The 24,365-nt window shown below is 40.4% G+C and overlaps 1 protein-coding gene across 1 annotated transcript in view; it reads right to left on the bottom strand.

Moving 5' to 3' along the window:
• Positions 1-24,365, bottom strand: part of TRANK1 (tetratricopeptide repeat and ankyrin repeat containing 1) — a 51,876-nt gene that overhangs the window by 17,464 nt on the left and 10,047 nt on the right. The window contains exons 3-15 of the mRNA XM_063157133.1: positions 23,453-23,576; positions 22,075-22,225; positions 21,020-21,138; positions 17,495-17,578; positions 14,019-14,157; positions 13,438-13,569; positions 11,562-11,729; positions 9,596-9,751; positions 8,971-9,222; positions 7,928-8,104; positions 3,808-6,684; positions 3,036-3,235; positions 2,425-2,562 (exon numbers count right to left, since the gene is read on the bottom strand). Of these exons, the coding sequence (XP_063013203.1) occupies positions 2,425-2,562; positions 3,036-3,235; positions 3,808-6,684; positions 7,928-8,104; positions 8,971-9,222; positions 9,596-9,751; positions 11,562-11,729; positions 13,438-13,569; positions 14,019-14,157; positions 17,495-17,578; positions 21,020-21,138; positions 22,075-22,225; positions 23,453-23,576 (4,717 nt within the window). The remainder of the gene's footprint in view (positions 1-2,424; positions 2,563-3,035; positions 3,236-3,807; positions 6,685-7,927; positions 8,105-8,970; positions 9,223-9,595; positions 9,752-11,561; positions 11,730-13,437; positions 13,570-14,018; positions 14,158-17,494; positions 17,579-21,019; positions 21,139-22,074; positions 22,226-23,452; positions 23,577-24,365) is intronic.

Genomic DNA, 24,365 nt, shown 5'->3' with positions numbered 1-24,365 from the left:
GGCCACCATCATGATGGAGAAGCCAATGGGAATATATACATACAAATATACATATATACATATATATGTATATAAGTATATATGTATATATGTGTGAGTGTGTATATATATATGTATATATATATGTGTATGCACAGCAAGCACTAATGGGAGTCACATCTATACTGTGATTCCAATGTATATTGCCATTGTTATATTGTGCTTGCCTTGGGATTTCAGGATGCTGCTACAGCACTTTTCTAGATCCAAATCATATGTAATGCTTAATATATCAAATAAGTCATTTGATATTAAACATGAAAATCTCCTTGGGTGGACTATACATTTTCAGCTAAACAGCCTTACAATGATCCCTCTGTGGAGGAAGTCAGGTTACCTTCACCACGAAGGAGGGTCAAGTTTTAGTCCTAGGGACAAGGATCCTCCTACAAACCCCCAATACCACAACAGGCAAACTCACTGAGGAGGAGGTGTGCTGATTGCTGGGGCAGGCAGCTCCCTGCCAGCTTGGGGCAGAATGAAAGGTAAATGGTGGTGGGATAACACTCACAAGCTGCTATTTGTCATACTAAAATCTACTGTCTAAAACACATTGGAGAGATCTTGGCCTGCAGGTCAGGAAGGGCAGCCACTAAGTCTCCTTGACTCTACAAAACTGACAAGCTCAGTGAGCTGGACCCACACATATCCCATGCTGGCGTATATTCTCATCCTCAGGGTTCCCAGAAAAGATCTGGCTGGTCATTCATGTGATGAATGTATTAAGCCTCGTGTTGAACACCAGTAACTGCTAGTGCTGGTCTGAGCCAGGGGGTGGAATGGCACCTGCCAACACCTCCTCTTGTCAGAACACTCAGAGGTGAGCAAAAAAAGCCCACTCACGGGGAAAGTCTAAAAAAGCGTGGTCAGAAAATATTGGACTCCAACACAGAGACATGTGAAGGGTGTCTATAAATATGCACAGGCACTCCTAACTGTAATTTAAGTGTGGCAGCAGATCAGTGCTGTGCACTCTCATGCCATGCAGGAAATGCCAGCTCCTGATCACACTGCTCTGCAGGCTCCTGATCCCCTGCAAAAATAATAACCTTAAAATCATGACTATATTCTAAGTGATGTTCATTTTTCCCTTTTGGTATTGAAAATTCCATTTAATTGAAATGTGATTAAATACTGCCAAGTTTCTGGCACAACATGAAAAATACTCATAATAAGGCTCAAATAACATTTTTACAGTTTATATATTTCTGAGCTTTCAGCAACACAAAACAAGTTAACTGTCTTCTCATGGGGGAAAAAAGCAGGAAACCTTTCCTGCAAAATGTATTTTGAAGGTAAGAATTTAAAAAATCCTCAATTAAGATATTCTTAAGCCTGTCATAGATTGTAACATGATAAGCAGCCAAAGGTATCAGTTGCTGTGTTTTGGGGGCCTGGCTTTTTTGCCTTCTAGATTTTTCACTCACATCTGCTTCCTGAAACAAGACTCTTCTTAAATCTCATTTTCAAGACAAATAAAAAGAAAACCCAACACTTTACGAAGTGCACACGGCCACACTGCTGTGTTTACAACGGTTCAGAGATTCAGCTTTTCTAAATTAGAAAACCTCAGGGTGAGCTGCTTTCTTGCCTGCTTGTTTAGCTGCTCAAATCAACTCAATTACTCATGACTCACAGAAACACGGAAGAATTGTATGAAAACAGTTCTCCAGGCCTGACACACATTAGTCTGAGCTAAAATGTTCTACACAACTCAACTCTGCTAAACTGCTTCTCTAAATCCTAATAAATGGCTTGCTGCTTTCCTGATTACAACTTGCATCACCAGAAACAAATCAACTTTGAGAAATCTACCATGACAGCCAGTATTTACCTCAAGCTCCTTCTTTCTGCCCTCATCACATAACATTCACTAAACTCTGTGAAGGGCCACCAGTAAGCTGCCCTCAGTTTTCCTGTGGTTTTCATTTGCTGAAAACCACATGAGACATTGTTTTGAGGGGCAGAGGCAGAGGACATCTGCAACAGGGCTGTTCACACTGAATGTTAATCACAGAGTAACTCAGTCATGGGTACATGGAGTGTCTGCAGGCATGGTCAGTAAGGAATACTTTGAATACTTGCCTGGCTGGGGTCAGAGGAGTGGTCTTGGTGTGCAGCAGAAGAGTGTGTGTGTGTGTGTGTGTGTGGGCAACGTGGTGCGTACCCCAAGGTTCTCCCTTAAATTTTAACAGTAAACCCAAAGGAAAATGCAGCACTTTGAGAACGTGTTTCCTTATTAATAAACCCATGACCTCTCTGTTTTCTACTGTGATGAAACCACTCATCTTCAAAGAGGGAATCCTTTTCCAGCGGAACCACCAATTAGACCACAAGTAAGATGGACTTCAGAAAAAATGCAGAAAAAGGATAAGAATTAAATACCTCTGAATCTGTGAAAAAGTTGTAAAGAAGGACATCATCAAATTCCAAGCCCTTTGCTTCATAAATTGTCAGTACAAGTGCCAAACTAAGTTCCTCAGGTATCTTCTCCTTTGCAGTTTCATTTGCCACTAATACCACCTGCAAATAAAATACATTATAAAAAAACATTTGAAAGCAAAAAGGAAAAAAAAAGTAACAGTTGCATAGAGAAAGACCAACATGATGATAATGCAAAAGCCTTCTAAAAACTAGACAACATTTCACAAAGACATTTCAGCACACTCCACAAAAAAGGTCACAAAGCTGCCACTAGAAGACTGACAAATGCGTGGTATGTGCAGACAGTTTTAGATCTGGTGTAAGAAAATTTGGAGTTAGAAAGGAACAGGTCAGACAATACCTCACACAATACCTCACACCAAAAAAAGAACAGAAAGAAGCAGACGTATTAAGAAGAAACAGAAACCAACACAATAAAGGTTTCTAAGCTTGAAATGCCTAATTTATCAGTGAGACAAGGGCTTAAAAAAGAAAGTTGTGGGCAGTTCATACAAGACTATTATTTAGCAACAGAGCTGGCAGAATCTGCAGAAAGCCTAAGAAAAGCAAACCTGATGTGCTCCAAATTCTATGGGTTGTGTTTTCCTTTTGTTGCCCCTCAGCAGAATTGCCAGGTCACTAACACTGCAGGACTCCAAGACAATAGGTTTTGGCCCATCAAAGAGACCACGGTCCTGAGGAAGGCGATCAAAAGATTCCGGAAAATAATGCTGGAGCAAATCAACCACTCCAGAGGCTAAACGGAGAATACCTGCACAAAGCAGAATACAGGTTTTAAATTTCATCCTGAAGTCCTTGCAAACACACTTTTAAAAGTTTCTGCTAGAAATTTGGAATCAAGAAATATGACAAAAACACTGATCAGGGAAGGCTGAAGCTGTAAGCTTCAATTTATGTATCTGCCAATTTGAGTGGATGCCATTCTTGGGCCTCTAAAGATCAGAAAACATGCTACAGTGGCTTGGCAGCATTCTCACAAAATAAAGAAAAGCAGAATCAGCACACCAATGCTGCAAAATCTAGTGCTTTGGAGAATAGGACAACAGAAATGGGAAAGGTAATTTCTTAATTTTTCTCTCAAACACAGCCAAAGCATCCAGTAAGCATGAGAATTCAAAAAATTACAATTTTGAAAACATTCATTTTTGGTTTTCCAGTTGAGCTGTCAAAAAACAGAATTGATATCAGAAAAAGCTGTCTATCTGATTTTTTTGAAAAACAGGCCACATAGAGACTGGCTTTCAACTGGCCAGCAGAAAACTTCAATTATTAGTGACATCTGAAGAGCCCAGGCTCCGATCATAAGTAAATTTGTTACTCTACCTGAATGGGACCTGTAGTTCTGGTACAACTGATAAATCCTTTTTGGTTTCCTAACACGCTGCTTCTTGTTCACAGAGCTCTTGCTTGCGTAATGAAACAGCGACCTGAGGTCACTAAAACGAAAAGCCACTCCTTTCATGATGCTCTGGGCAGTGTCACCGGTCAGAAACATGGCATTGGGGTCATTGATGCATTTCATCAACAGGGCTAGCTCAGCTTGCGTGAAATCCTGTATCTCATCGCCATAGAACTCATGGATGGACCATGGCAGCTCCCTGAGCTTCGCAAGTCTTTGAGATAAATTATACAGCAAATCTTCTTCATCAAAGTAACCCCTCTGTGATCGTATCTGCTGATAAAGACAGAAGAGGGAATAGATCTCACTCCTGTCTTCCGTGAAGTTTGGCACTCTCTTTCGGCCTAGCTTTTTGTACTGCTCCTCAGTAAGCTTGCCTCCAAAGCAATTCAGTGCCTCAAAAGAGCCTTTCAGAAATGATTTGATTTCTTTCCAAACCAGTGCTGGATTGTACAAGCTTTTACCTTTTATCATTTTTGGCCATATTTCATTTGCAAATACATTGTAAGTCACAAAAGTCCAAGGATCATTTTCCTTAGAGCACGCATCTGCAGCTCCTCCATCATCACCATGCTCTGCTTCAAGATTACCTTCTTCATCCTCATCCTGCCAATTTGGTACAACCCAGTCTTCCTGAGGACTCCACCCAACAATTGCTCTTTTAAGACTTCCATCTTCATTTCTTGGAAAAAATGGGTCAGGCATGGATGCATCTAGTAACAGCAACAACTGCTTGGAGGTGACAAACAGTGGAAAATTTTCATCTTTAATGTCTTGTAGCCTGTGAGTGTTTGGGTCCAGAGGTTTGAAGTGACTGGTCACCTTGGAAGACTTGCTAAGTTCAACGAAATTCTTCTGAACTTCTCGGCACAGGACAGGATTTTTTGTTACGAAGATCTGGTGCAGGTGCTCCAGCCTGTCTGAAGCTTCTGCACTACACGTTTGGTCATCTTCATGGTCACCACATGAATTCATTTCTGCCCCAGCTGTGCCCACAGGAACCTTTTCATCCTCGCTGTCCTGGTTGTGCTCATCACTCACCTGCTCCTCATTTGAATTATCGCTCTCGTGTTTCGGTTCACTCTCTTCCTTCTCTGAACTAGCTTTTTCAACCTCACTGCACTGCCTCTGCTGCCATGTCTGCCTCTCCAACAGAGGTCCATCTGCCAAGCTGGATTTTTCCCAGTATGAATAGAATTTCTTCCAAAGCCTATACAAGCAGCAAGTTGTCTTCCCTGTCCCACTTCGCCCAATTAAAATGATTGGCTCCATAGGCTTTGGATTGAGATCAATCACAGCGTACTCCAACTCCCCAACACGGAAAGGGTAATCAACTGAAGACTGCACATCATTTATAATGTTAAGTGCCATGTTAGTGCTGAAGCTGTGAAATTTCATTATATTGTATTCCAGTTCTGCTGCACTAGCTGGAGGGAAATACTCAGGCATGGTATGTTCTTTTGATTTTTCTGCCTCCATGTCTTCGATGTAACAACGCGGAACACGCTTCTGTGTTGTCACACTGTGGTTCTGACGCCCTTCGTTTATACCCTTGAGCTTTTTCCTCAAAATGCAGGATAATCCACGGTTGTAGGAAATGCATATATTTTCTAAGGCACGGTTCAGCTTGCAGTGGTCAAGAACAATGGCCCAAATTCTAATTATTTCTGTGTAAACTCTACCTGATTTTTCTAGACGACTTTTTGTCTGTTCTGTCTCCATGATCTTTTCTGGACTCTCACTGCAACGAGGAGAAAAGTCAATGGCAAGTTCCCATAGCATTCTTGCACCTTTGCCCAGTTTGGCCTCATACAGCTGGATATCAGCTTTCAAGTGTTTCAGTGGCTTCTGGAGGCCCCTAGACCATTCCCCATTACCAAGGCGCTTAATTGTCATGATGGTTTTAGTTTTCAGATAATGAGGCACAGCTTTACTGCTCAAAGTCTTTAGCATTTCAGGAGTGCACTCTATTTCCCAAGTCATGTTATCAAACTCCTGCACATGTGCCTCAATATCCAGACTCTTCCCCCTTTCTTCCTCTAGTTCTTCCTTGTCTCCATTAGGCAGGGCCATACTTAATTCCCCTGCTCCCTTCTTTTTCTCCCAGTCATCCCCTTTTCTTTCAGGATGAGCTATGCTTCCACAAGGTTGCAAGAAACTCCTTCCCTCTTCCGAGTTAGTCTGGGCTGAAGATGGCTTTTGCACCAGAGGATGATCCTTTTTCAGGGTGTCGCTCACTTTCAGTTGCTGAATTAAAGCTGTGATTGCCTGCACTAGACTTTCCTGCAGTGTTAAGGGGCTGTTTATTCCTTCTGTTTCCTGCTTTGCCAACTGACCCCTTTTTGTTTTCATGGAACATGGGGTTTTTAAATCATTATGCACTGCGTTGCCAGATGGTGCCTTTAATGAGAATCCAGATGAAGAACGCCCCGTGCTCTTTGACTGTGAAATCTCAGAGGCTGGAATGGGTTTAGATGCTTTAACCAACTGCCCTGCTCTGTCTTGGCGGTGCCTCTTTTTCTCCTGCGTGGCAATATTCCAGGCTTCTAGCAGTGGATCTCTCTTCTTAATTCTGTGCATCACATCTCTTCCTGATTTGTTTTTTATGTTGAAGTTAATGTCAAATTTTGCCAGTAACTCCACTATTCTCTTAGTCTGCTTTGAAAATCCTCTCTGGAAAACAATATGCATCACTGTATTTCCATTGTCATCTTGTATGTTCGGATTAAGATATGGAAAGTCAGATGGTCTTGAAGCAAAGAGGTCAAGCAGATAACTTAGGATGTTTAAACCAATGACATCTGGAAGTAAGAGAACAAACAGAAAATAAACTAACTCACTTTACAAGTCTGCATTGTATGCCAACAATTTCAATACTTTTTTTTCCTGCTGCTGGAAAATGAAAATCAGTTGCTTTTAAAACAAAATCTACATTTCATGTTTATAAAACATGCTCACCTGAAACAGCTCAAACTGAGCTTTCCCAAGTTTCAGGAAAAACAATACAAAGGCAGCAAAGCTTTAGAAATTCCTAGTGCTGCAATTATTCACATAGCATCAGTCAATTTCATTCCTTTTTTAACTTCTGGGTACAGACAGATTTGTTCATTTTCCAGCATCAGCCCTGACTGCTTCCCAAGGGACACTGGTGCCCTGTCATCCAGACAAGCAGCAGCTCTAGACAGTGCTCTGAAGTCATTTGGTTCACTTTAATAAGGCACCCAAAAGTAATCTGCTGCAGATAACTTTGCTTTACTAAAATAACCTGCAGGAAATCCCAATTATTTCCTGGTATTTGAGGTCCCTGGAGGAACTTCCTACAACATAAGATTAGTTACCTCCCCGGGGGGGGGGAAAAAATACATATATATTCAACAGCTTTCTAGGTTTCATCCAGATAATGGATGTGATTTAAATGAGACAATATATGTGAAATATTTATATTCTAGCTGTAAAGTAGTGGCATGCCAAAATCACTGTAATGAAATTCCACATCAAAAACTTTGCACAAAATACTTCAGAGAACATATTGTCATGAGACTTCTTAATGTTTTGATTTTAAAATGACAACTGACATTATCTATGCTTGTAATCTCTCTAAAGCCATTCAATGAAATGTTTATGCTTTAAAAATTAATAAATTCAATATTTTAAATCATTTTAATCCTTCAGCTCAAAAGTGCATTTTTTTCCTAACTTAAAATCAAACCTGATTTAGGGGATCAATTTCACAGTTTATCCTAACTTTTACATTTTTACATAAGCCCTACAATTCTTTCACTTACTTCTCCCCTGAGCAAAACTTTACTTGCTTTATGACTGAACAAAAACTGATAAACAGATTTCAGATGCCACTGCAGGATTTCCTCCAAAGTCTGCTGCCATTGCTCTAACTTTACCTTTGTTTCTTCCAACCCACCCAGCACTTATTTTATCCCTTTGGGGGCTGAGTGAGACGTGGTCAGACATCCTGATCCACTGTCCCTGCAATAGTAGAACGGGTAGGTAAGGAATGGGGAATATTTCCAACAGCAGAAGCCTTACCTTTTTTATTTAAACAGATGAAAACTGCAGCATGCAGAGGAGTATCTCCTTGTGTAACAGAGAGGTTTCGAGGGTCCGCGCCTTTGGTCAGCAGCAAATATGCTAGTTCAAAATAATTCTTTCTGAGGCATATTTTCAGTGGTATTTCAGAGTTGGTTCCAATACCATCAGGCAGAGCTGGTGTGAAGGACAGGAAAATATCAGGCTTTAAAACTCATGCACCAATCTGCTAACTGCAGAAAGCTGAACAGATTCAGTCAGATGTTGATTGTCAGGCAGGTGAGAGGGGTATTTTTTTTGCCAGCTTTTTATGTGTATCTGTTAAAACATTTCTTGACTAAGAAGATCTTCATCATTTCCCCTTGTCTCCCATTAAACTGAACAACCAGTCCTTCTGCTGTGATAGGAAGACATAAAGGCCAGAACATATCTTCTCCAAGTCAGTCAGTCATTGACTGAAAAAAGAGGCCTCCTTGCTCCTGTGGCCTTCAAAAGGTTTCAGCAGGACCATGTGTCCGTAACTTATAGCTAACATCAAGCTATAAGATTAAATGAAATATGCCAGAGGGATCCTAGGAACAAGCTCATGCAAAACACAAAGTGTGATGATGTCTACAATAGTCAAAAAAAGAAAGACATCTGGTCATGCCTTTGAAATCAATGAAGTCCCCTATTTGTAGCACAACAGCAGACTGAACTCAAAGATTGCGGCTTACACTTTCTACCAGGACAATATTGTGGCTGAAGACAGAGAAATTGAGGCCCAAAACAAACTACAGGTCAGGAGCAATGATAGTCCTTGGCCTTTTACTAACCCTAGCAGACAAATTTCATTTGATAAACATCTTCCACCCATGCAGCCTCACTAGCAGCACCATGTCCCACACAGCAGATGCAGCCAATGCATTGTAATCCAACAAGCTGCTGCATTTATACAGAGCCACAAAAACCCCATGTGTTGGTATTTCTGAGACTATCTTGCTCCCAACATGTCAAATAACATACTGCATCTCTTATAGCACATTAATATCACAGTTTTTCACCTCCTCGTTCAAGCAAACATCTTATGAGGGGCACTTGCGCGTCCAGTTTTTCACACTGTTGGATAATGTTGCCAATGTCAACATCTGAAAGACTGCAGGTTTTGAAGAGTCCTCCACCTGATGGATTTTCCCCATCAGCTTTCCCTGTTAGGAGCAGCAAAACTTTTTGCCACATTTGCTTCCCCAGCAACTGTTTTATGAAGCTGTTAGCACAGGCACTGGAGATGTTGCATGAGATTTCTTCAGGGATTTCTGCAAGACAGTCAAGACAACATAACTCACTCAAAGACTCATAATGAAATCCACCTCATTGTAAACTAATTTCAGAACAATTAACTTGTTAAATTGAAAGTAAGGAACAGCAAAATATATCTTTCCATCCTTATGCTGTCAGCCAAGTCAGTTTGAACATTTTGATATATCATGAATTTCTGTGCAAATTCCATTGGTTCTAAGTGCAAAACACAACATTAAATATAATTAAAAGCACATTGTTCCAGTCATAAAAGTTACAGAAGCACATAACAGAAGGAAAGGGAAAAGGGCAGTAAGTTTATGTTTGCACCAAACACATTTTTCACAGCAATTAATTTTTGTGAAAGGGAGAACTGGGAATTCACTGCACCTTTCACAGAAGACAGCCATTTCAGAAATCGCTTAACTGCATCTTCCTTCAATACATTTTTATTATGTGCTCCGTTTTCACACCTGTAGAACTGGACAAACTGTTCCAGAACATCCTGGAGAGAATCTGTATCAGCTGTGGCACTTTCATTCTCTCCTGCAAAACATTACAGAAATTGAAAATCCACTTCCTTGCCAGCATGTTTTCAGGGCAAGACTGTAATGCATTACATCCCAGGGCTCTAAGAAATGTGTAGTGACAGATTAAAAACAGATGGCTGAAACTCTTACTGCCAATGCCAGTCCTGTGACGGATTTCTGACCCCAAAGGAAATTTGATACTTTCATCAAATACACTCTTGTTCTGGTTTTGCCTGGGATAGAGTTATTTTTCTTCTTGGTAAATGGTACAGTGCCATGCTTTGGATGTAGGGCAAGGATTCTGCTGATAGCACGGTGATGTTCTGGTTGTTGCTGAGGAGTGCTCACCCTGAGACAAGCACTTCTCCCTGTCCCATGCTCTGCCAGCAAGCAGGTGCACAATAAGCTGGGAGGAAGCATGGCCAGGACAGCTAATCTGAACTGGCCAAAGAATATTCCACACCAAAGAATGTCATGTGCATTATATAAACAATGGGGAATTGGCCATGAAGGGAACATTGCTGCTTGGGGATGGGCTGAGCATCAGTTAATGGGGTGTGAGCAATTGTACTGTGCACCATGTGTGTTTCTTGAGGTTTATTCCTCTCTCTTTCTCCTTTTCATAACTATAAAAATAATAACAGGAGTGGTAGTAAGTTACTTTACTTCAATTTTTAGACTGTTCTTATCTCAAACAACCATGGGAGGGAAGGGGAAGCGAGTGAGCTGCTGCTTGGTACTTAGCTGGCAGCTGAGGTCAAACCATGACTCCATTTACCATAATTCACTAGGCTGAAAACTGTAATAGCTTCTGTATGCAGGCAGGAAAATGCTGCAATTATATAATTGTTTGGAATTTTTAGAGTAGATGACTAAACCCAGTAATGTTTGCAGTGTGCACTTTTAATGAGCTTGTCTTATTCCCCAGTGCCATTTTAAAAATACAGCCATAAAAGAATTTCTCCTCTTAAAATTAAAAAAACAAAGCCAAAAATAAAGACCACACCACAATGTTACCTACAAAATAAATACCACACAAAAATGTTGTCTACAAGTTTTAAGAGATATTCATGTAATGGGAAATAGCAGATTTTAAACAACGTTGTAAAAATTGCCCTTAAACACCAAAATCTTGGCTTGGACTTCCTAAATGCTTCAAGGAATTCAGATACATGAAGGACCAAACAAAACAGTAGCTTTATCTCTTAGGTCAAAGAGAGAGACAATGTTGTTCATCTTTTTAGAAGGAAGGACTAACCTCAGATTGTTACCTATAAAACTGAGGTTCATTCTCCAGCCTCTCATTACACTAAGCTTAGAAAATTTGCAGGCTGTGCATCCCCAAAAAAACCTCAAAACCAAAAAACCTTAGCCACAAAAGACAGTACAACCTAAAATGCCAACCAAAGCCATAATTACCACAGAGGTATTGGTGTTAGCCTCCTAATGGAGAACCACTGTGCTAAAACCTTCTCCAGAGCAGAGATCTCCACAGTAAAGAAAGAAAACCTCCTTTGCCAGGAGCTGTAAGGTGCAAGCCCAATGAAACCCAGTGTTTTCCAATAAACTTATAAGCAATACAGACATGAAAACTGAGATGTAGCCTAAACACTTTCCTTGATGCCAAGCTTGATCTGAACATCACTTGGCCAGCAGTTGCTTTCAAGCAAGGACAAAATGTTCACTACTGACTAGCAGGAGACCACAGTGACAACTCACAGGGAAAGTTACATAAAACACACCCACAATAACTTATTTGAAATAAAATTATTTTGTACCTAAAGGTTATAATTTTAAAACAGGAAAAGCACACACTGCTGTAGTACCTGTCTGTTTCCCAGAGGAAGTGATTTTCTCAATCTGCTTGCTGACTTCTTTTACAGCATCAAAGTTTTTGTTCTTTTTCAAGATATCTATGACATATCTTGACCGTGCATCTGGAACAGTGGGATCAACCCCAAAATTCAGGAGCATGATCACATCTTCTGTTTGTCCTAAAGAAATACATGAAAAAAAAAAAAAAAAAAAAAAGAAAAAGAGGAAGAATAATTCACATTTTTCAGGATTTTTTGTTATGTTGTCTTTTTTATTTTTAATTACTTGGCACAATTTCTAGCATAATTTTAACTTTAAAAAAAATCTAAATTCTTCCCAGTGTCATAAGGTGACAGGGTGGAAGTCAAAGGTTGGACTTGAAGATCTCAGAGGCCTTTTCCAAACTTCATGATTCCGTGATTTTATGGTTTATAATATTTATTATATATAGCTATAAAGAAATAAACTTCGATACATATAAAAATACACATTTTCTAATAAAATATATAATACATAAAGACATAAACATTAGTAAATAAATACAGATTCAAAATATGTGCTCTGTATGTAATAAATACCGTGTGAATACTACCAAATAAACTTTAAGCATCCAAAAGTCTGGAATTAACTTGGTTGTGATGTTTGCTTCCTGTTGCCACCTCGTGGGCAGAGTGAGGAATACCAGGGAAAAAGCCAGGGTAACAAAATGAAATCCCACAGAAACTGAAGGAAAGCATTTAGTTTTCTTCCTCTGATAAGGCACTCTGCTATCTAGGCCTTCAATTTTCAGCTATTTAAAAGAACAGGAGAGGGCTGACAGCAAATTATAACTTAGTTAGCCAGGAATTTTGTAGTCCTTTAAAAATTTTGTAATAAACTATGTTTACTTAGCTAAGGAATGTTTGACTGTGTTACTTTAGCTGGTTTTAATTTAGACCTGTGTTGGCTGAGTGTCAGTAGAAGACCCTGAGAAATTGCCTCACTAACCTGCAGAAAGGAACTCAATGGACCCACACCCCTTAGAGAATTTAATCAATAGCTGAAGAACAGAATTCAATAAAGGATTGTTTAATGCTGTCATATAACTAGAGATTAATTAAATACCATAGAACAAGAAAGATACCTTGAGAGAGTTAAGGAGTCAAAGGCCTATGCACCCCAGAAAACTTGATTAATACACTGCAGGTGCAGTAAAGGAGCCACTTCACAGGCTTATACAGCCCAGACAACTTAATCAGTAGCAATTGTCTAACCAGGACAGCAAATGTAATAAAGAACTATTTAGCTGGATAAAACTTAGGTTATTCATTTAAAAAAAAAAGACAGATGAGATGTTCTGGTGGCAATTAAGAAGAACAAAACACCTATACCATAATGCAATAAACTGGGCAGGGAGTATCTATAATAAAAAGTTGGATGCTATAGTGTATATAAATGACTGAAAATTCTTATTTTTTTGAACATGTCTATGGCAAATGAATTCCCAATATGTTCCCAATTTTGCCTTAAAATTGTTACTAGGAAGGTTTTTGCTGTTAGATTTTAAACTCCTTGTTTCAGGCCTCCAGGTGGTCTAATGTGATTTTAAGGGCACATCAAAATTTAAAAACTTTAACTTCTAGGATTCTAAAAACTGCAGCATACTTGTGATAAAACCCTAAGCAAACAAACCAGAGGGCAAAGAAAACGGTCACACATCAGGCATACAAATTTAAAAAGGAATTCTTGGAATGTTTAAACATCAGTTGCCACTACAAGCCTGCAGATACTTTCTCATTTTCTTCCTTAGCATGAAATATTTAACACCAGGGTCTGAAACTTTCTTCCATTATAGATTTTTCCATATGAAAACAAAACAAAACACACACACATAAAAAACGTACTTACTGCGTTTCTGTGAATAGTCACTGGAAGAGGCCACAATATGCAGCAGGGTCTGTCCATCTCTGTCCTTCTGGTTGATCCTATCCTTCAGCTCTGGCCTGCAAGTCAGCAACCACCAGAAGAGATGGTTCTTTGCTGAAATGATAAAAAAAAATCCCACTTAAAGAAACAGATCCTGGAGGTTTTTCCCCCTTTGGAGTGGCAAGATGTAAATCTAAGGTTGACTCATGACTCTACTATACACAAAGAAACTGCTGCTCCACACTGAGATGGGAGAAAGAAACACTGTACCTTTTTTAAAGCTGACACATTCAGGTTACAAAAGACCCATATCAATCACACTTTTGTTTCAAAACACAGAAAAGAACAATTATATTAGGTTTCTACCACTATCAGGCATGGGTGATCAAGGAGAGTGTTTACAACATTTCTAAAAGCGTGCTTTATTGGCATGTGCAAGGTTATACCTAGATGACCTGACCTGAGCTGCTGGGTTTTAATTTTTTTTAATTTTATAAAGGTCCAGCTGTCAGTCCTCTGATAAAAGCCAGCATTGTTTTATTTTAGCTGCAGATGTCACTCACTTGCTTTAATACACAGTCTGATAACAGCATGCAGTGGATACAGCCCGATGGACTCAGCCTTGGCCCCAATGGAAATCAGCCACTTGACTAACTCTGCTACTTCCTGCAGCTTCTCACCATGACCATACAACTCAGAAGTCTGGCAGCAAAGAGAACAATTACAACACATTATTTTTACATAGACAAAAAGCATTTCTTTTTCAGTATTTTCTATATTTTCATTACAAGAATCAGTAGCACAACAACAACCAAGCCATAGCCACTGTAAAACGGAACTATTTATTTCATAGACTTACACAGAATGGCTTGGGTTGGAAGGGACCTTAAATACCATCTAGTTTGAACCCCCTGGTACAGGCGGGGACATCTTTTACTTCACCAGGCTGCTCAGAACTCCATTCAACTTCAAACACTTCCAGGGATGGGGCATTCACAACTTCTCTGGGCAGCCTGTTCCAGCGCTTCAGCACCCTCTGAGTAAAGAATTTCTTCTCGATATCTAATCTAAAACTACTGTCTTTCAGTCTGAATCCATTCCCCCTCTTCCTGTCACCATGTGCTCTTGTAAAAAGTGTCTCCCCATCTTTCTTGTGGGCTCCCTTCAGGTACTGTAAAGCCACAATTAGGTCACCACAAAGCCTGTTCTCTATCAGGCTGAACAATTGCAGTTCTCTCAGCCTTTCCTCACAGGAGATGTGCTCCATTCCCATAATCATCTTGGTGGCCTCCTCTGGTGGCCTCAGTCCCAACAAACTGATGTCAGGAATAGTATGGCCTTCAGGACAAGGGTGGCAATGGTCCCTCTGCACTTGGCACTGGTGAGGCCACACCACAAGTCCTGTGTTCTGTTCTGAGCCACTCACTACAGGAAAAACACTGCGGTGCTGGAGTATGTCCAGAAAAAGGCAATGGAGCTGGTTAAAGTTTCTGGAGCACAGGTCTGATCAGGAGGGGCTGAAGGAACTGGGATTGTTGAGCCTGGAGAAAAGGAGGCTAAGGAGAGACCTCACTGCTCTCTACAGCTTTCAGAAAGGAGGCTGTAGCCAGCTGGGGGTTGGTCTCTTTCACCTCCTTCCAGGTGAAAGACGGAGGAGAAATGGCCTTAAGCTGGGTCAGCAGAGGTTCAGATCTGATATTGGGGAAAAAATTTTGACTGAAAGAGTGGTTCTGTACTGAAATAAGTTGCCCAGGGAGGTGGTGGAGTTACCAACTCAGGGAGTGTTCGAGAGGCATTCTGGATGTGGCAACTGGAGTTTAGGGATGATTATAGTGCTGCTGAGTTGATTGTGAAGGTCTCTTCCAACCTCAAAACTACACAGCCTGAGCAGAAGCCAGCTGAACTTAAAAAGTATGTTCTAGCAAGCACTTAATGAACATGAAGCACAGTCTACAAGGGGTATAGCAATATAGGATGCTCTGGAGGTGTACAGCAGAAGCTAAGACGGGAATTGAGACAATATGCCAGAAGGATCAGGACATGAGGAGGTGGTCGGAAACAGCGTTCAGACAAAACTTCTCCATTTGTGCCAGTCATCTTTTTAAATAGCAGCCTTCACACATGCTTCCAACATTTACAAATAAATCTTTTTTTCTAATACTTCATGCCAAATTTTGACTGGCAAGAAATACTCTTTGAGCAGAGTTATCAAACCAAAATACAACAGATTATAGGGAGAATGTAGGAGCAGCAGGGGAAGTTTGAGTTGTCAGAAAGCCACATTTTCTAATTTTTGCAAAGGAGGATTGGTACTTTGGGATTTTTCATCTTGATTCTTTCAGCCTTCCATGTGTACAACAAACCCACTAAAACAGGTAAGATTGGTTGGGCCAATTCAACAAAAAAAGGGCTGTACTGTTTGCAAAGCCTACCCATTTTTCCTGACTCAATGAGGCATTTTGCTTTGCTGGAAGACACTTTGCTAAGACACTCTGCATGGGTCTTCTGCTGTGTTTCCAGGCTTCACTGCCAGTGTGGAGTTACTGTGCTAGCATTGGCACAGCACAGTGCCTAATGATACCCAACCAAGACATGCTTGCATATATCCATTCACTAATTCTTCCACTACCTCTAAAAACAAGCCTGTAAGGAGATGTGAATTTATTTCCCTTGCATTACCCTCAGAAATACTCCTGCTCACTCTGTCGGGCACCTAACTGAAACACAATTAAGGTAAAAGCACCATTTTTAAATTATTATGACCAAAGTACCACAAGGACTGTAACAGACAAATGGCAAATTCTAGTACATTCCACCAATACAACTCAAACCTGTGGCAGCAGCTCTCTGGCCACTGAGAGCAACACACAACTTTCCCAGGCATTGTCCTGGGGAAGGCTGTGAGAAGATCAGAGAAAAGAAAGATAAACAATTCTAATCTTCACTTGCTGCAGCTGTTGAACATGTGGAATGTGTTATGGAGATTTGTTTACCAAAGGTGGTTTCTTAATTGGCCAATGGTGATGGTGTTTAGATGGAAGGACCAGTTGGGTCCACGTGTATCGTGAGTGTCTGTAAGGCCAATGGGGTTCTTAATAAGTATAAAATAATAAAATGATTCATCAGCCTTCTGAGAATCATGGAGTCAATCCTAATTATTACCTGGCTGGGGGCCTGCAGTGACATAAACCTTTGTGAGCAACAGCAAAGCCTGATACTGAGAAAATTCCTGGGAATCATGAGAGGAAGTACACACTGAGAACAGGAAAGGCGTCCTGTTTCTTCGAAGCCTGCAAACCTTGAGGAAACTAACAAACTGTCAGGCTGACAGATTTATTGCAGGCCTGCAGCCGGGTTGCATGCAAAGGACTGAACAAAGATTCTCACACTAAGTGTATAAACACTGTCTTAACTATGCAATAAACAGATTCATTTTGCTCTCAGCTTGTGAGTCTCGCATTCATAAATCACCAAACCTTACAACAGTTATTAGCAAGCAGAGATACTACAGCTAATGTCTTCTAAAGTTCCTGTCAGGAAAGAAACTGTAAGAAATATAGATATTCTTTACTGTGAGGGTGATAAGGCACTGGAACAGGTTTCCCAGAGAAGCTGTGGGTGACCATTCCTGGCAGTTTGGATGGGGCATTGAGCAACCTGGTCTAGTGGAAGGTGTCCCTGCCCATGACAGGGGGGTGGAACTAGATCATCTTTAACATCCCTTCCAACCCAAATCATTCTAGGATTTCATGGTAAAGCCCAGTGGAACTTCTCAATTTCTCACAAACACTGTGGATGCCTTTAGAAAGCTGGTATGTCACTGCTATGGAAACTGGCTACTCCTGAGCTGCAGAGCTGCTGAACTCCCAGCAGCTCTTGGCTCACAGACAGCCTCCAACTACACCTTTGTAATACTAATACACCTTGGAAATATTAAATTTCACTTAGAAACATTACGTTACATGAAATTAAATTTTCAAACAAATAGATGATAAAGTATAATCATATAACATCCAGGTATTATAAAACATGAACTTACCTCAAAGAGATTCTTCAGAGACACCTGGTTAACTCTGAGATCACAGGGCAATTCTTGCTTCTCGGACAACAATAACAGACAAGACTGAAAAAAAACCCCAATCATTAATGCTCTTATAAACACACTTAAAACTTTGTTTTTCACTGCCTCATCAGATCTTGTGTCAGAAAGCCAAGACAGGCTAACAGTATTTCAGACCTCTTTGTAATATTGCAACTGAATCTCAGTTTCTAATTTTCAACTGAATTAATGTAATATACAGTGGAGAGTAGGAAGTTACAAGTGATGAAAATTTCTTCAGAAATAAAAGCATGTTAAAAAAGTTAGGCCCTAAAAGATTCTCCAATACTTGGAATACTTCCAGTGCTTGGAAGTAACCCTTTGCTTTAGGAATGGACCTTTACACTGGGGACAAGACTGTCCAGCTAACACCAACACCCCAAGCAGAAAGCAAGAAATGAATACTGTATCTTCTTCTGCTTTCTTCCATTTTCTCAGTTTCTCTAAAAAGCTTTGCCTTGCTCCTTGAAAACCCACCTAGCTTCACCAGAAGACAAGGAAGGACTATGGATGCCATCTACCTGGACTTCTGTAAGGCCTTCACTACAGTGCCCTACACGTCTTAGCTCTAAACTGTGGTGATATCAGTTTAATGAATGGACTGCTGGATGGATAAGGAATTGGCAGAATGGCTGCATCAAAAGAGCTGCAGTCAACGGATTAGTGTCCAAGTGGAAACCGGTAGTGAGTGGTGCCCCTCCAGTGCCTGTAGTGGGACCAGTACATTCATTGTCCTCATTAATGACATTGCCAGTGGGACTGTGAGGTGCCTTCAGTCACTCAGGGAGTTTAAAGCTTGGTGCAGATGGCACCAAGCTGAGTGATGCAGTTGATAATGCTCAGGGGAAGGACTGACATCCAGAGGACTCCAACAGGCTTGAGGAGCAGGCCCATGGGAAGCCAGGAAGTTCGACAAGGCCAAGCGCAAGGTCCTCCACCTGGGTCAGGGCAATCCCCAGTATCAATACAGACTGAGGAAGAAGGACCTGCGGGATAATGGTGGATGAAAAGTAGGATAAAAACCAGCAATGTGCACTTGCAGCCCAGAAAACAAACAAGACCCTGAGCTGCATGAAAAATAGCATGGTCAGCAGGTCAAGGGAGGTGACTCTACCTCTCTGCTCTGCTGAGACCAACCTGGAATGTTACATCCAGCTCTGGAGTCCCCAGTACAGAAAAGACATGGACCTGTTGGAATGAGCCCAGAGGAGGGCCACAAAATGGAGCAACTCTCCATGCCTCAATTAGATGGGGATGGAGGAACTCTCCTGTGATGGAAGGCTGAGAAAGCTGGGGTTATTCAGCCTGGAGAAGGTTTCAGGGAAAACTCACTTCAATAACGTCAATATCAAAAAGGGGGCTTTACAAAAAAACTTTTTATCAAGGCCTTTGTGACAGGACAAGAGGCAACAGTTTTAAACTCAAAGAGGGTTTGTTCTCATTGGACATAAGGAAAAAAATTTTTCATGATACACGTGGTGAGGCACTGGAACAGGCTGACCAGAGAAGCTCTGAATGTACCATCCTTAAGAGCACTGAAGGTCAGGTTTGGCCAGCCTTTCAGCAATCTGATCTAATGAGAGATGTCCCTGCCCAGAGTAGGGGCTTGGATGGGGCATGTGGGGCACCAGTGAGTCCATAGCTCCAGTGTGAGTCCCCCATAGGCTCTGGTCCCCCATAGGCTCTGGTTACTGTCAGAAGCCTGTTCCTTCATGGTCTCTCCACTCTGCCTAAGCAGAGTGGTGGTAAAGTGGTGGTAAAACATCTTGAACTTTACCTTATTTGTAAAAGTTATCATTGATGGATAGAGAAGGGAAGGTCACACTGCTTACGGTCTTGAAGAATGCTGAGACCAGCCTGACTCATCAATCCCAGAGTTATATGTTCTAAGGATATGAAAAACAGTGTTTCCTGACAGAAACTGGTACCGGTGACGACACAGCAAAGTTCCTGATAAAGGAACCAACAGGTGATGCTACTGATAACTGATCTAAAGCTGCTAAGCTGACACAGCCAGCCTAGAAATACATGACTGACAGTCCCTTTACATGACAAACACACAGTCACACTTTTTAAAAGCAGCATCTTCTAACATCCCTTCCTGTATGTGTGCAGAGATTCCTCCCCTGAGTGGAAATTCCCCTCAAGGCTACTCCTGGAGGCTGAGCAAAAGAGGTTTGCTCATGGCCACTGGCATGGGAAAGTAATATCAATCTCTACTTAATAACAATTTTGCTATCTTTAATACCATTATTTTACTATTGCTTCAATAAATAGTACACTATTATATAGTGTATATATTATTATATAATATTTACTAACTGTTATAGCTATCTGTACCGTGTAGTAAATAATTCTGATTAAAGTATTTAAGTCTGATCATTATCATAAGTTTAAATAAGTCATTAATTTTATTCATATGTATATATTTGGTTTGCCAGCCTTAATCCTGTGGGACAAAGTCATATAAAGGCTCAATGACACATATATTATCCTTTAAACATAAACCATTCACCAAGCCTGGGAGTAGGACTGGATCCAACAGGATCTAGGCACCCCCTGAGCAATTTGGAAAGCAAGTGGGTTCTGTCTGAACCTTATGACTCAACAGGAGGGTCTCCCTGATAAACCTCAACTGAAGTTTCCATTTTGCCTGGGACAGGCTGCAAAGGAGCCCCTTGCTCTGGCCTGGAGCACCTCTTCCTTCTCTACCCCTGGGGCTCACAGGGCTGTTTCTCTCACTCTTTCCCCCTCACTCTCCCAGGCAGAGAGTGAGGCTTTTTAAAGCACACTTTCTCTGAGGCACCAGCACCTTGTTTGAGCCATGACCTAAAATAGGGCTGTCAGAGCCAGCTGGAAGTGACACAGCTCCAGCTACTCTTCACAGGTGCCCTGCTGGCCCTACTGCCAGCATTCACCAACAACATCCCATACAGGTGTAACTGTGACAATCATCAATTTTTTCCACAGTTGAGAGACGACTAAAATAATTTCAGATGATCCACCTTCTGATTTTTCTAAATTATCTGGTTTTGCTCAACAACCATGAATATTTCCACTGAGATGCTCCTTTACTGAGGGTCTTTCACAGTTTCAAAAATCCAGCTTGTCATACAGAAGGAAAAGTAAAAGGGACCACAAATAAATTTGTATTTTTACCCCTCTAATTCGAATATTATTGAATTGAATAGTGACTGTAGGTGGTACTACAAGAGAGACAACAGACAGCAGCAAGAGACAAGCAGGATTTCAAGCCCATCATATCTCTTTCAGAAATGAGTTTCAGAAATTATTTATCACTAAAAGCATTTTTCCAAGTCTTAAAAATCAAGACATTTGAACCAGGCAGCAATACACATTCACAGTTTTGGCTTTTAAAGGTAACACAAACTTATGCTGAAGTGGTAAGACATGAGTGCCCAACGTGCAGTGGGAGGTGACACAGTGACACAGTGACACACTTACCCGCCACTTCCCTTTCTGGGCCAGCCTTTCTATCACTGCTTGCCAAATCAGTGCATTGAAATGTGCCCTGAAGATATAATCATATGCAGGGTAGAAAGCTGGTGGCAAGATTTGTTGATCTGCAAGAATAAGCAACAGAGAAGAATATTTGTTATACACCACTTCAAAGGTTGGAGTGTCCAACTTCATTGCACAGAGATCATTTTAGCACTGGGTAATACCCAGGGGATTGCCCAGTGAGGGCTTAAGAAACACTGGTCACCCAGCTGATTCAGCACCCTGTTTATCAGTGGCCAGACTTCATTAAACAAGGGGGAAAAATTAATCCCTGCTCTCAAGAACCATCTCAAAGCTCCAAGGCACTGTGAACATCATGGCAATTCTTCCACTTATAGGTCAATCAGCTACTGAGTCCGCAACCAGGAATCGAGGACTTTAATGTGGGGCTACAGGCTCAGGAAAAGGCAGCAGAGGCACAACCTGAAATCTCCTGGCATGCCTGTAGGCCCATCAGACAAAGCCCAAAAAGCCAGTAGAGGAGGAGAGACTAAGGAGAGAGGGCAGGCAGACAGACGATGGGCATTGCTGAAAAACACCGATACAATGCCTCGGTAAGGCCACATTTCCTCTTTTCATTGCTGTCCATAAGGAGCTGTGGGAAAGCCTCCACACTGAAATTGTAACACAGTTTAAACTGCCTATCTTCTGATTATTTTCAAATCTATCTGGCTAAAAAAAAAGCAGGGTGGTCTGGACAAAACCCACTTAAAGCCTCTGGGGTCTGGAGCTCCAAATCTTGTCTTCCTGACTGTAAATTCTGACCTTTTCTAACTATTCCATAATTGACGTGTTCCTGTCCCTGCACTGTTTTGAGATTGCTGGTGTCTGCTGTATGCAAACTGAATCAAATTCACCATATCCTCAGTATATTCCTAATCCTCAAACAGGCCTGACACACTGAAGGATCAAAGGAATGATCTCAAAAAGGACATGCTACTAAGTGTCATCAATACTGAAAGGCTCTTAGAAAAATCAAGGTCTTAATTTGAGCTTACCATTGACACTCATGAAGATTCCTGCTATAAACTCAGCAATTTGAGTTTGATCTGAAGAAGAATTCAATAGAGACAGACCTCTGTGGAACATAGAAACTGCCTCATTAGACTTTGATAACATGATGAATGAGTGGCCAGCTCTATAATAAGCCTGAAAAAAAAAGGAGAAAAAAAGGTGTTGGGAAAATATTCTGAGATATTTACTCCACAGCTTCTTATACATAGATCCAAACAAAAAAAAAAAAAAAAAAAGGTTAAATAAACTGTTTTATTCTAATTCCTTGAATTTCACAATATCTTGCTAATATTATCACAGATACTAAAAGAGCAATCCTGAAATTCAAAGCTTGGAAAATAACTACAGGATGAAAGACCTGCTTTCAGCAGCTGTATGTTAACCTCCTCTGGACAATACTGAGGGGTTTTTTTTGTGTCACAAGGTTCAGAATAAATATTTATGTTTCCGCACCACTGCATTTTGCAGTATTTCTTTCCCATAATCAATATATTCTTCAGCCAACAGCACCTGAACGTGTTTATATTCACCCTGAATTAGACTGTACCAGTTCAGAGTCCTAGTGGAGTTAATTTGTTCAAATCAGATAACTGGCATGTTGCAACACAGCACAAGTTAAATGGGTATTTGGGCGCAATTTTACCATATCTAAATATAAAACGTTCTACTAAAGGCTCCAGGAGTCTTTGGTGGTTAGACCAGAAGACTGTTTATTGCACATAAAAGGCAATCAAAGAGTAGACTCTGTATCATAAATACTGTACAGCTCCTACTTACTCCTAGCTACCTGAGTCAAGGTGTACTTAATCAATGTGTATTTAATCACAAGCCAAGGGCAATGTATTGTTCTGTCCACTGGAAATACAATATGACCTCGGTCACCAAGTACCACTCCCAGGAACTGGGGACTCATTAACGTGTAACCCTTGTTTGGGACATTGGTAGATACAGTTCTTGAAAGCATTGGTACAGAGAGAACCAGCATCTCCTGGTGCAAAAGGGAGCTGCATCATTTCATTAAAAATACTACTACAGCTGTGAATCTGATGCTTATGTGGAGAATCAAACACTGATTCTGGAATTTTATGCTATATGTAATCATCATGCCCCAAAGCAAAAAACACAATAAAAAGAAGATAATGACACCGTTATTACATAAAAAATAAAATAAAATAAAATAAAATAAAATAAAATAAAATAAAAAATAAAATAAAATAAAATAAAATAAAATAAAATAAAATAAAATAAAATAAAATAAAATAAAATAAAATAAAATAAAATAAAATAAAATAAAATAAAATAAAATAAAATAAAATAAGAAAGGAAGGCATGCAAAAGTTGCCAGCTTAAGCATCTGAATACCTTAACATACTCCGCATCCCACTGTAAGCTTTGGTGGGCTAAGACCATTGAATCCTTCCACTTGCCCAGGCAGTACAAGGCAGTTGATTTGTTGCACAACAGCACAGCTATGTCTCGGGAACACCTAAAGATATGGTTTTGGAATGACTATTCACTTGAAAAAGGATCATGCTTTACAGTTAGTGATAAAAATAAATTTAAAAACTGACAGGTATCACCCACCTGACAAAATCAGAGGTAAAAAATGCAGTTGTAGATAATAAAGATCATTTGAATATTGGCTATAAAATGTGTTAGTGACATCCTACTGCTACCTTAGGGATACCCATAGTGATAACCTGGTGTCTTCTGAAGCAGAAAGCCAAGCCACTGCAATAATGAAGTATGAGGATTTAGCAAGAGCTCAGACCACCTCAATACACCCACTGAAAGCCAGCAGCCAGGAATGGGGAAAAACAGACCCATGAATGGAAGCTGTGGCATGGAAAGGGTACTAAACACATTTTGGTCACCAAAAAAAACAACCTCAATGCATTTTAGTGTATCATCATTTGGTGAAGCCAAGAGAAAAATCCACATTTAAAATAAATGAGTGGCCGGTGTTAAATTAGGTTAACAGCAGTGTTAATATACAGGACTAATGAATATTTAATAGTTCACATAATTCTCAACTATTTAATCATTAATAACATTACCAACTTATGTTAACTGATGAAAAGCATCTGGAAAAAAAAAGTGCATCTGGAAAAAAATACCCAAAGGAATCTTCTGCTGAAAAACTATTTTTAACAAGTCACAGAATACTGAGAATGACCCAACAGCAAGAACAAAGTGACCTGCATGAATCATTTTACAGATAATCAGATGATTCATATAACAATAGGCCAGGACATGGCAAAATTGCAGCATTTGA

This window comes from Melospiza melodia, chromosome 1 (assembly GCF_035770615.1).
Source record: "Melospiza melodia melodia isolate bMelMel2 chromosome 1, bMelMel2.pri, whole genome shotgun sequence".
In the NCBI taxonomy this organism is placed as follows: Eukaryota; Metazoa; Chordata; class Aves; order Passeriformes; family Passerellidae; genus Melospiza; species Melospiza melodia.
The sequence above is the reverse complement of the archived record's forward strand: the minus strand, read 5'-3'. Positions and strand labels throughout refer to the sequence as shown.